Below are 13685 nucleotides of genomic sequence, written 5' to 3'. Positions count from 1 at the left end.
AACTTGACTGAGTTTTTTGAAGAAGTGACAAAGAAGATTGATAAAGGCAGAGCAGTAGATGTTATCTATATGGACTTCAGCAAAGCATTCAATCAGATTCTGCATGGTAGATTAGTTAGTTAGGTTAGATCACATTGGATCCAGGGGGAACCAGTAAATTTGATACAAAATTAACTTGAAAGTCGGAGACAGAGGGTGGTGATAGAGGGATGCTTTTTGCGCTAGAGGCCTATGACCAGTGGTGTGACACAAGGATTGGTGCTAGGTCCACTGCTATTCATCATTTACATAAATGATTGGATGTGAACATAGAAGGTATGGTTAGTAAGTTTGCAGATGACACCAAAACAGGTAGTGTGGTGGACAGTGAAGAAGATTATCTCAGAGTACAATGGGACCTTGATCAGATGGGCCAATGGGCCAAGGAGTAGCAGATGCAGTTTAATTTAGATAAATGTGATGTACTGCATTTTGGTACGGCGATTCAGGGCAGGACTTATACACCTAATGGTAGGATCCTGGGGAGTGTTGCTGAAAAAAAGAGACCAAGGTGTGCAGGTGCATAGATTCTTGAAAGTGGAGTCGCAGGTAGATAGGGTCATGAAGAAGGCATTTGGCATGCTTGCCTTTTAGAAAATTAAGTATAAGTGTTGGGGCTGCAAAGGACATTGGTGAGGCCACTTCCAGAATATTGCATTCAATTCTAGTCACTTTTCTATGGGAGGGCTTTTGTTAAACTTGAGAGGGTGCAGAAAAGATTTACAAGGATGTTGTCAGGGCTGAAGAGTTTGAGTTATAGAGAGGGTGAATAGGCTGGGACCATTTTCCCTGGAGTGTCAGACCCTGAGGGATGACCTTATAGAGATTTATAAAATCTTGAGGGGCATGGATAGGGTGAATAGCCAAGGTCTTTTTCCCAGGGTGGGGGAGTCCAAAACTAAAGGGCATAGTTTTAAGATGAGAAGGGAAAGATTTAAAAAGGACCTGAGGGGTAACTTTTTCACATAGAGGGTGGTGCATGTATGGAACGAGCTGCCAGAGGAAGTGGTGGAGGCTGGTACAATTACAACATTTAAAAGACATCTGGATGGGTATATGAATTGAAAGAGTTTAGAGGGATATGAGTCAAATGCTGACAAACGGTATTAGGTCAGATTGGATTGTCTGGTTGATGAAGACCAGTTGGAGCAAAGGATCCGATTCTGTGCTGTATGACTCTGTGACTCTATAAGCTGGGACCTTCTTTCACTGGAGCATAGCAGGTTGAGGGGTGACCTTACAGAGGTTTGTAAAACCGTGAGGGACATAGATAAGGTGAATAGCAAAGGTTTTTTTTTCTAGAGTAGGGGAGTTCAAAACTAGAGGACATAATTTCGAGGTAAGATGGGAAAGATTTAAAAGGGTCCTGAGGGGCAACTTTTTCACACAGAGAGTGGTTCATGTACGGAATGAACTACTAGAAGAAGTGGTAGATGCAGGCCACAGTGACAACATTTACAAAAGGCATTTCGGTAGGTATGTGAATAGGAAAGGTTTAGAGGGAGCACATTACTGCAGATGCTGGAATCTGTACTGAAAACAACAGAAGTGAGATCACAGAGAGTCAGACAGCATTCCTGGAGGGAGATCAAGCTAACGCTTCAAGTCTTCATGACTCTTCATCAGAGGTTTAGAGATATATAGGCCAAATGCAGGCAAATAGGATTAGTTTAGTTTGGGAAACCTGGTTGGTTTGGATCACTTGGACCGAAGGGTCGGTTTCCATGCTGAATGAATCTATGACTCCTTAGTTAACTATTATACTTATCTCCTTCTATGTTAAAAGCCTGAATTTGAACTGTGCATGCCGCCTTTCCATTCAAGATCAAAAGGTACACCAGCCTGTTTACCACCTCCCTCTAACTGTCCTAGGACTCAAACACTTCTCCAAGGTGAAATATGATTTACTCTTACTTCTCTCAATTCATCAAATCTTATTCATTGCTTGCAATGTGGTCTGTATACCGGTCAGATCAAACACTGATTGTGTGATGACTTTGCAGAACACAAGTTTTTCAACCCACAGCTAGTGGTTGCTTGTCATTTAAATTCTCCACCTTACTCCCAAGCTGAATGCTCTGTCCTTGAACTCCTGTGCTGCCTCAGTGAAGCTTAATCTAAGCTTGATGAACAGCACTTTGTCTTTCAAGCAGACACTTTACAGACTTGCGTGTTCAACACTCAGTTTGACCGTTTCCAATCTGTCCCCATTTCTCTTTTGTGTGCTTGGTGTGGAGAGAGAGGTGCTGTTTGGGGTTTTCAGACAGCATTTGTTGATGATTTTACTTTGGTCATTCACACCCCTTCTAGGTCCATGTCTTTACTAGTTATCGCAACACCCTCTTTGACCTTTTGCAAGATAAGCTTCCATTCCACCATAACATATCGGAATATAATTCATCCCATTGAGTCTACTCCACCATTTAACCCCATTCTCTTGCCTTCTCCTTGTAACCCTTAACTCCCTTCTACAGGAAACATGTTACGGTACTTGAAAGGGTTCAGGAAAGATTAACAAGGATGTTGCCAGGGCTGGAGTGTTTGAGCTGTAGAGAGAGGTTGAATAAGCTGGGGCTATTTTTCCCGGAGTGTCAGAAGATGAGGGGGGGACCTTATAGAGGTTTATAAAATCATGAGGGGCATGAATAGGGTGAATAGCCAAGGTCTTTTCTTCAGGATGGGGTAGTTCAAAACAAGACGGCATAGGTTTAAGGTGAGTGGGGAAAGATTTAAAAGGGATCTAAGGAGCAACCTTTTCATGCAGTAGTGGTGTGTGTATGGATTGACCGGCCAGAGGAGGTGATGAAGGCTGGTACAATTACAACATTTAAAAGACATCTGGATGGGCACATGAATAGGCCCATTAGAGGGATATGGGCCAAATGGTTGCAAAAGGGACAAGATTAATTTAGGATATCTAGTTAACAAGGATGTGTTGGACTGAAGGGTCTGTTTCCATGTTAAACATCTCTATGACTCTATAATCAAAAATCTATCTATCTCTGTCTTAAAGATAACGATTTAGCCTCTACAACATACTGCAGCAATAGATTTTGCAGATTCACCATGCTCTGGCTGAGGAAATTCCTCCTTATCTCAGTTCTAAAGGGTCATCCCTTCACTCTGAGGCTGTGACTTCAGTTCCTTGTCTCTTCTACTACTGGAAACATCTTCACCAGGTCCACTCTATCCAGGCCTCTCAATTTTCTGTAAGTTTCAATGACATTCCCCCTCATCCTTCTAAACTCCGAGTATAGTTCCAGAGTCCATAACCACTCCACAAATGACAAACCCTTCATCCCCAGGATCATTCTTGTAAACCTCCTCTGGACCTCTTCCAATGCCAGCACATGCTTCCATAGATACAGGGCCCAAAACTGCTCACGGTATTCCAAATGCAGTCTGACCACAGCCTTATACAGTCTGAGCAGTAGACTCCTGCTCTTGTATTCTCGCCCTCTTGAAATGAATCCTAAAATTGCATTTGCCTTCCTAACTGCCCCCTGAGCCTGCATGTTAATCTAAAGAGAATCCTGAACCAGGACTAATAAGTTCCCTTGTGGGGCTACCAGAGGCTGCTCCAAAAAAAAATCTGGTAGACATTCCACAAATTCCTTTCCTTGGGATCCACTAACAACTCAATTTTCCTAGGTCCACTTCCATATTGAAGTCCTCCAAGATTACTGTAATAGTGTCTTTTTTACATGCCTTTTCTATCTCCTGATTTATTTTATTCCCACATCCTGACTAATGCTCGGAGGCCTGTACACAACTCCCATCAGTATCTTTTTTTCTTTTGCAGTTCTTCAACTCGACCCACACAGGTTCTGTGACTCCTGACTCTATATCACTTTTTGCTGTCGATTGACTTTCATTTCTTATTAACAAGACAACCCTGCCCCCTCTGTTCATCTGCCTGTTCTTTTGATAGGATGCATATTCTTGGATTTTTAGTTCCCAGCACTGATCTTCTTGCAGCATGTCTCTGTGATACCCAAAATATCATACTGCCAATTTCAAATACTGCACTACAAGCTCATTTACCTTATTTCAAAGTACAACACCCTCAGTCCTGCACTGACTGCCCACTTCTCATTGTTGTTTTCTTCTTTGCTATGCCTAAAGTTAGATTCCTGACCCTTTCCATACTCTCTGTCCTATAACTTGCTCTGGAAACTGTAATAATCTCTCCTGAGACCTTCCCCACTTTAACTTATTCAAAATTCTTGTGACCATCATTTTTAGCCTTTCTGCTGGGACCCTGTACCCAATTTGGTTCAGGTGGAGCGTGTCCCGACTGTACAGTTTCTTCCTGTGCCAATATTGATGCTAATGGAACCCCTCCTTCCTGCACTACTCCTTTAGCCACATCTTTACTTCCCTAATTTTCTTACTTCTATGCTGATTTGAACTTGGTCCAGTTAATAATTCAGAGATTATAACCCTTAGGTCCTGTTTTTTAACTTTGTTCCTAATTCCTGATATTTCTCAAACAGGACCTGTTGCCTATACTGTTGGTCCCAACATGGACCACAACAAATGGATCCTATCCCTCCCACTCTAAATCCTTTCAAGCCAATTTGAATGTCCTTTAACTTAGTACCAGGCAGGCAACAAACCATGCCGAATATTTACAAGGATGCTATCTGTCCCCCTAACTATGCAATCTCCTACCATTTGCTCGCCCTATTTGGATGGGCTCCTGTACCATGGTACAGTGGTCAATTTGCCCATCCTCTCTACAGTCCTTCTCCTCATCCACACAGGGAACAAATATATTATACCTGTTGGACAAAGTCACCAGCTGAGGCTCTTCCATTGATAAACTCAACAGCCCTCTACATGCCACGCCTATAGTCATACCTTCTTGTCCCTGACCACTAACCAAATTTGAAATACTTAATTTGATAGGATGTGACTGTCTTCTAAAACACAGCACCCAGCTAATTCTCCTCCTTCCTGATGCATCACAGTGTTCGAAGCTCAGACTCCAGCTCATCAACTCTGAGCCTGAGTTCCTCAAGCAACCAATATTTGCTACAGATATGGGGTCTATGAACCTAGGGTGCTCGAGCTCTCACATCACGAAGATTCAACACAGCATCTGGCTTTGCATCTCCAAATTATTTAATTAGTTTTTAATTTGTATTTTTAAATTTCCTACTAGTCTTTAGATTTTAATCTGTAAAATATTTCTCCAATTTATCTTTAATCTGAAAGCAATTTAGAATAAGTATTCATATTAGCAATTACTAGCCAACAAATGACTTATGGGATAACAAGGTGTAGAGCTGGATGAACACAGCAGGCCAAGCAGCATCATAGGAGCAGGAAGGCTGACGTTTTGGGCCTCGACCCTTCCCTGCGATGTCACTTTATTTTTCCACTATTTCTGATCCTCAAGTCTCCTCTCCCACTGGCCTCTCTCTCTTTGAGCTTCCAGGTAAGGGTGTAACCTCAAGTCTCTGCCTTGATTTTCACTTCTTGCTCAGTCTCAGCATCCTCCCCCAACGGGTTCTCTTTCTCGTTATGCCACAAATTCCCTCAGATCTCAATTGGCCATGAACGAGCACAAGTACCCACCAATGAGAGAAAAAGATGAACTGATCACCCCACCCACTGCTCCCTCCCTCACTTAATTCCAGTTTTTATAATTGTAAAAATTCATTTTATTCCACATGCTGTGGGTTGACCCACAATGTCATAAAGGAGGAAATTCCAGGATTTTGACCCACTGATAGTGAAGGAATGGTGATATACTTGCAAGTCAGGATGGTGAGTGGCTTGAAGGGGAACTTGCAGATGGTGGAGTTTCCATGTATCTGCTGCCACTGTCCTTCTAGATGGCAGTCGTTGTGGGTTTGGACGGTGCTGTCTGAGGATCTTTGGTGAATTTCTGCAGTACATCTTGTAGATAGTGCACACTGCTGCTACTGAGCATCAGTGGTGCAGGGAGAGGATGCTTATGGATGTGCCAATTGAGTGGGTAGCCTTGTCCTGAATTGTGTCAAGCTTCTTAATTGTTGATGGAGCTGCATTCATCCAGGCAAGTGGGGAGTATTCCATCACACTCCTGAGTTGTGCCTTGTTGATGGTGGACCAGCTTTGGGGAGGCAGGACGTGAGTTAGTCACCGCAGTGTTCCTAGCTTCTGACCTACTCTTATACCTCTTATGTGGCAAGTCGAGTTGAGTTTCTGATCAATGATAACCCCCAGGATGTTGATAGTGGGGGAATTCAGAGATGGTCTCTTCTTGGAGATGGTCATTGCTTGGCATTTATGTGACAGGAATGTTACTTGTCAGCCCAAGCCTGGATATTGTCCAGATCTTGCTGCATTTGTAAATGGACTTCTTCAATACCTAAGGAGTGGCAAATGGTGCTGAATATTGCACAATCATCAACGATCATCCCCACTTCTGACCTTATGATGGAGGGAAGGTCATTGATGAAGCAGCTGAAGACGGTTGACACTACCCTGAGAATTCCTGCAGAGGTGTGCTGGAACTGAGATGATTGAACTCCAACAACAACGACCATCTTCCTTTTTGCCAGGTATGACTCCAACCAGCAGAGAGTTTGCCCCCGATACCCATTGATTCCAGTTTTGCTAGGGCTCCTTGATGCCACACTTGTCGAATGCAGCCTTGATGTCGAGGGCTATCACTCTCACCTCACCTCTGGAATTCAGCTCTTTTGTTCATGTTTGAACCAGGATGTAATGAGGTCAGGAGCTGAGTGGCCCTGGCAAAACCCAAACTGGGTGTCACTGAGTGAGTTATTGCTGAGCAGGTGCTGCTTGATAGCACTGTTGATGGCACCTTCCATCACTTTACTGATGATTAAGAGTAGACTGATGGGGCGTTTAGTGGCCAGGTTGGATTTGTCCTGCTTTTTGCGTACAGGACATATCTGGGCAATTTTCCACAATGTCGGGTAGATGCCACTGTTGCAAGTGTACTGGAATAGCTTGGCTAGGGGAGTGGCAAGTTCTGGAGCACAAATCTTCACTGCTATTGCTGTATGTCATCAGTGCCCAAAGCGTCCAGTGCCTCTAACCACTTCTTAATATCATGTGGAGTTCATCAAATTGTCTGAAGACTAGTTTCTGTAATGCTGGGGACCACTGGAGGAAATCTCATCCACTGGGCACTTCTGGCTTAAGGTTGCTGTGAAAGCTTCAGCCTTATCTTTTGCACTGAAGTGCTGGGCCCTTCCATCATTGAGGAATTAAACTGAACCCAATGAAAAGTACAACTTTTAGTTATGGCTAAATTAAAGAACAAGACTAAACTTTCGATAAAAATTAACCCTTAATTATTCCTTAATATTTATCCATGCAGTCTCCCAGTTTCAACTGAATCCATTTATTCACTAGGTTCCCCCCAACCATAGATCTGACCATTTCTTCCCCCCTCCCTCACCCACTACCCCTGCACTTGCTTAAAACCTGTTACATTTCTAACTTTTCTCAGTTTTGAAGAAAGTGGATCGACTGAAACTTAACTGTTTCTCCCCAAATGATGCCAGACCTGTTGAACGTTTACCAGAAAAAAAGGACTTTTTATTTAATTAGTAGTGCATCTCACTCGTGGTACCAAGGGGTCGATTTTTGTTGTGCATCAAATTTACATGCGCAGGCGACTTTTGGGTTACTTAGTTCAAAGTGATGCACATGCCCCAACCTTTTGCGCTGCAATAGCTTCCAGCTTCAATCGGGAGCTCTACAGTAAGTTGCTGGTTGCTGGGAGACCTGCGCTGGCAAATAACACGTACTCACACACACTGTGTATGCAGTTCCTGCCACCGCCATGTAGTCTGTAGCTAGAGAAGATTTCATCAGCACGTCGCTTTTATTTGTCTTGTTTTTTTTTGTTACCTTTTGCATTCCCCCTTGCCCCCTTTTGGTAAACTGCATCACGATGGACGGCGAAAATGACTTGAACAGCAGCTGCAGCGTTCCTTCAAGCGGATCGAGAGAATATAAAATCGTGATGCTTGGCGCTGGTGGGGTTGGGAAAAGCGGTAGGTTTGAAAATGAATGATTTGTGCAACTTTCATGTCAGCAGCGTCTCTCGTTCAGGCACAAGAGTTGGGGGTCGGGTTTGGATCTACACTGACCGCTGGCAATGTTGGTGTCAAAGTGTATAATCAATAAGGAAGCTCATACAGACCGTTTTACAGTCCTGTAAACAAAGAGGGTTACAGGGTGCTGGAGGTGTCAGGGAAGCTGCTTTTATACAGGCATCTATTATACTGGATGCTGTACCCGCTCCTGAGGGTGATGGTTTTCCATTTCCCTGGGAATTAAATAGCAGTACAAAGTGACAGATACACCTCGGTCGTCTAGAAAAGGAGCAACAAGTGTGTTTAAAAAAAAAAGAATAAGGGCAACACCCCGTGGATGCTGGGAATCTGAAACAAAGAGCAAAAATACTGGAGAAACTCAGCAGGTCTGGCAGCATTTACCAAGAGATGTTAGGTGCATCCTGCAGGGTTTCTTGAAGTAATATGTAAATAGTCCAGCTAGGGAAGTGGCCAGCCTAAATCTGGTGTAAGGGAATGAACATGGCTAAATGATTCACGTTTCAGTGGCGGAGCATTTCGGGAGCAGTGACCATGTTTCCATAAGTTTTAAGTTACTTATCAATAAGGATAAGAGTAGTCCTTGGAAGTTCTAAATTGGGGGGAAGCTAACTCCGATAATATTAGGCAGGAACTGGGGAGCGTAGATTGGGGGTGGCTGTTGGAGGATAAGTCCACATCTGTCATGGGGGGAGTCTTTTACGGTCAGTTGATTAAAGTTCAGGACCAACATGTTCCTATGAAAATTAAGAATAAGGATAGCAAAATTCAGGAACCTTGGATGTCAAGATAAATTGTAAGCTTTGTCAAAACTGAAAAGAAGGCATACGTAAAATTTAGGAAACTGAAGTCAGACAGAGTCCTCAAAGAATATCAAGAAAGCAGGAAAGAACTTAAACTAGAAGTTAGGAGGGCAAAAGAGGCCATGAAATATCCTTGGCAAATAGGGTTATGTAAAATTCAAAGCTGTTTTAAACATAAAAAGGAGCAAAAATGTAGCTAGGGAAAGGGTAGATTCACTCAAGGACAAAGAAGAAAATTTATGCATGGAACTAGAGGAAGTGAGTGAGGACCTTAATGAATACTTTTCATTTGTATTCACAAAGGAGAAAGACATGGTAGATAGTGAGTCAAGAGAGTGGTATGTTGATGCTCTAGTGTTTGTCAATATAAAGAAAAGGTGTTGGATGCTTTGAAAAGGATAAAGGTGGACAAGTCCCCAAGACCTCAAAGGATCTATCCCAAAATGCTGAGAGACCCAGGTGAGGAAATTTCCGGGGCCTTATACCAAATCTTTATATTCTCTTTAGTCACAGGACAGGTCCCAGCCAATGTTGTTCCTTTGTTTAAGAAGGACAACAGGGATAATATGGGAAATTACAGGTCAGTAAACCTTAAATCAGTGACAGGGAAATTACTGGAGAAGATTCGGATGGATAGGATTTACTCACATTTGGAAAAATAGAGACTTACTAGGATTGGCAGCATGGATTTGTGTGGGGGAGGTCATGTCTCATAAATTTGAGTGAGTTTTTAAGAAGCAACAAAGTTGATTAATTAGGGCAGGATGGTAGATAGTGCCAACATGGAGTTTAGCAAGGCCTTTGACAAGATCCCTCATTGCAGGCTGACACAGAAGGTGAAGTCACATGGTGAGCTTGCAAATGGATACAGGACTGGCTTGGTCATAGAAGACAGGGAGTAGCGGTGGAAGGGTGTTTTTCTGACTGGAGATCTGTGACCAATAATGTTCCACAGGGATCAGTGCTGGTAATCCTGTTGTTTGTAATATATATGAATAATTTGGAGGAGAATGTAGGTGGCCTGATTAGTAAGTTTGCGGGTGGCACAAAGATTGGGGAGCTGCAGATAGTGAGGAGGATTGCCAGAGGATACAGCAGCATTTCGATAGGCTGGAGAGTTAGGCAGAGAAATGGCAGATGGATCTTAATCTGGACAAATGTGAGGTAATGCATGTTGGAAGGCCTAATGCAGGAGGGAAGTATACTGTAAATGACAGAACCCTTAGAAACATTAACATGCACAGGGACCTAAGTGTACTGGTCCACAGTTGCCTGAAAGTTGTAACCCAAAATGAGTAAGGTGGTAAAGAATGTCAGATGCTTGCCTTCATCAGTCGGGGCATAGAGTACAAAATTGGCAAGTCATGTTGCACCTGTATTGAACTTTAATTAGGCTACATTCAGAATATTGCATACAGTTCTGGTCGTCACACTATTAAAAAGATGTGGAAGCATTGGAGTAAGTAGGTTGCTGGTATGAGCCAGGATGTTGCCTGGTTTTTGGAGGGTATTAGTGATGAGGACCAACTTGATTTGTTTTCACTTGACTATTGGAGGCTGAGGGCAACCTTACAGACATTTACAAAATTATGAGAGGCATGGATAATTGGAGTCTTTCTCGCAGAATAGAAATGTCAAATACTTGGAGACTTTGGTTTAAGGTAAAAGGGGAAAAATTTAAAAGGAGATGTGAGAGCCAAATTTTTTACACATAAGGTGGTAAGTGCCTGGAATATGCTGCCAGAGAAGGTTGTAGAAGCAGATACAATAGCAATGTTTAACAGGCATTTTGAACGATACATGAATTGGTAGGGAACTGAGGAAGACAGACTATGTAGAGGCAAAAAGTCTTTAATTTAGAAAGGCATCATGTGTTGATGCAGTCTTGGTGGGCCAAATGGCTTATTCCTGTCCTGTACTGTTCTTAGTTCTTTGAGTCATACCGGACTCGAAACGTTAACTTTGGTTCTGTCTCCATAGATGCTGCCAGACCTGCTGAGTTTCTCCATCATTCTTGCTGGTTGTTTCAGACTCCCAGCATCTGGATATGGGTTACAAATTAGAACATGTCAGCGCAAAGAGCATCAGCCACAATCATTTTGATTGGCCGAGCAAGTTCAGTGGCCTGAATTACCTACTCTTCTTCCTATTTTCAAATGTTGTTTGCTTTTGAAAAGAAACATTTGTGATGAAATTTACTCTTGTTGAACCAAGGTATTTTTAACTGCTGTAGGATTAATTAAAAAATTTGCATTTATGGATAATTGTAAACCTGCACCAAAATATTACAGGAATGTTAATGGCTGTAAACAATATAATTTTCAACATTTCTTTAGAAAATCTGCAGACACATTAGAATCTAATGTTCCACTATTTGCTTGTTCAATGACATTGAGCATAATGAACTCTTTGGTGCGTCACTTTGTTGAAAGAAGTTTCCAATACATTGCCGTTAGCGTGATCCTGAATATTTGAAATGAATACTGTGAGGCTTGTACACATGGCATATATTATACATAATTAACTAATGCATTCTGCTTTTAATTACATTGAGCACTCTTTTGTTTCAGGCTTCTACCTACACATCTCACACACACTATCTGTCTAACCTTGAATGGATTCTCAACAACCTGTTCAAACCTATCTATCACAATTAACTCAAACGTACCAAAGTTGGGTATTGTAGGCTCCTTCGAAAATCTTCCTGCATCAAAATACTCTAATCTTCGTATCCTTAATTTATCCATTTATGTTTTCCCCTACTCTTCACCTTCTTACCCTCTTTTTTAAAATGTGTACACTGTTCATCTGCTGAATTGTTTAAAACTAAAGCATTTCTAGATAATGACAACCGACAAATACCTTGTCTGGTTCAAACTCTACTTTAACAAATATGCCAAATGGATATAATTCAGAAAATTTCAACACAAATCATTATTATTAATTTCAACCACACTATACCAAAACAGGTTGTAAGTTAGTCATGATCCAACAGGTAAATGGATCTATCTGTCCGCAGTCATTTTTTTAAAATCAAGTTGTATTCAAATAAAAACCTCAACAAGCAGTATTTTCAAACATACTTTCGAAACTGAGTGTGCCCAGTCTACCTCAACTTACCCTGGAAAGACAGAACATCTCAGATTCAAGAAGCCATTTCACATGCTACAACGCATTAACTATGTAAGTAGCATTTTCCACTAATGGGAAGTTGTTATCAACCCACTGAGACATTCTGTCCACCTTACAATTGAATGACATGCTGGATGAATTTCAGTGCCAGCCTAATGCCAGGTACATAGAGTAAAAGTTCCAGAGACTGGCTGATCAAATCATATTGCTTGTTCCTTCAATTGCTTGTAATTGACAGAGTACCGGCCAGAGTATTCACCCAGTCTATACTTGCAACACCATAAACAAAGTGTCTACTGTTAGGTATGATTCTGTAATTGAGTAGCAGTTGATGAATACTCCTAAGTGTGCGAATAGCTACACTAACAAGCAATTTAAAATAATAAATCAAGTTCACAACTGGCTTAATTTATATTTGTGAAAGGTGACATGACTTAGACCATAAGATATTGGAGTAGAATTAGGCCGTTCAGCACATTGAGTCTTCTCCGCCATTCGATCATGATTGATGCATTTCTTAATTTCGTTCTCATGCCTCCTTCCTGTAACCTTTGATTCCCTTCCTAATAAAGGACCTATCTATCTCTGTTTTAAATATACGCGATGACTGGGTCTCCACAAGCTTCAACAGTAATGAGTTCCACAGATTAACCACCCTCTGGGTGAAGAAATTCCTCCTTATCTCAGTTCAATGCAGGAATCCATTCTCTGCAAACAAAAGGAACATTTTCAAACCTTGTGCCTCTTTTGTATTATCCAGGAGTTTAGGAAGCCTATTGCTCTGTTAATTTTTCAATGTCAATCCCTACTGAGTTAGTTTGCCAGTCAACCAGTACCATTCCCCAATAATACAAATCCTTGAAACTGTTTCAAATTTATCATGTTGCATTTGACTGATAAACAATAGACAAAAAGTTTTGCCAATAGGTCTCTTTTTGCTACTTTTGCAATTCTGTACTGTTAAGCAACTGTTAGACTATTAAATGATCATTTCAATTTTGAATGCAATGTGCATTGCCCATTTGTTGCGCATAGACATTTCTTGTTGAGAAGACAAAAAATGGAATGTATGACACCACGCGATCATTATTCCTTCATATAACTATACCTGCCCATACTTAAGTGACTGCTTCTAATAGCAAGTCAGGGTGCTGCCAGAATAATGAATTGGGCACAAAGTTTGGAAGAAATCAAGGAAGCCAGGTTCTTTCCCAATGTTCAATCTTCAAACAGCTGTATACTATCATAAAATCAAGATGAAAATTCTGCTTAATAAAAACCGAAGGAACTGCAGATGCTGTAAATCAGGACCAAAAACAAAGCTGCTGGAAAAGCTCAGCAGGTCTGGCAGCATCTGTGAAGGAGAAAACAGAGTTAACTTTTCGGGTCTGGTGACCCTTCCTCAGAACTGATGGTGGCTGGGAAAATGTCAGTTTATATGCAGAAAATAGGGAGGTGGTTGGGGTAGGGAGTAAATGATAGGATAGAGCCCAAAGAGAGAGAAAGACAGTTGGACAGACAAAGGAGTTGCTAACGATCAGGCTGGGAGGGTGAATAGTTGTTAATGGGGACTGTTAGTAACTAACAACAGGGGGTGTGTAATGGCAGGCTATGTGGTAACAAGGCC

General features: G+C 41.8%; 1 protein-coding gene across 1 annotated transcript in view; it reads left to right on the top strand.

The window, feature by feature from the left end:
- The first annotated feature begins 7960 nt into the window (after positions 1–7960).
- LOC109930073 (GTP-binding protein Rit2-like) overlaps positions 7961–13685 on the top strand; it is a 280539-nt gene continuing 274814 nt past the window's right edge. Inside the window, exon 1 of the mRNA XM_048601306.1 lies at positions 7961–8063. Within this exon, the coding sequence (XP_048457263.1) occupies positions 7961–8063 (103 nt within the window). The remainder of the gene's footprint in view (positions 8064–13685) is intronic.

Source organism: Rhincodon typus, chromosome 1, assembly GCF_021869965.1.
Source record: "Rhincodon typus isolate 14 chromosome 1, sRhiTyp1.1, whole genome shotgun sequence".
In the NCBI taxonomy this organism is placed as follows: domain Eukaryota; kingdom Metazoa; phylum Chordata; class Chondrichthyes; order Orectolobiformes; family Rhincodontidae; genus Rhincodon; species Rhincodon typus.
This window is presented reverse-complemented; position numbering and strand designations above follow the sequence as displayed.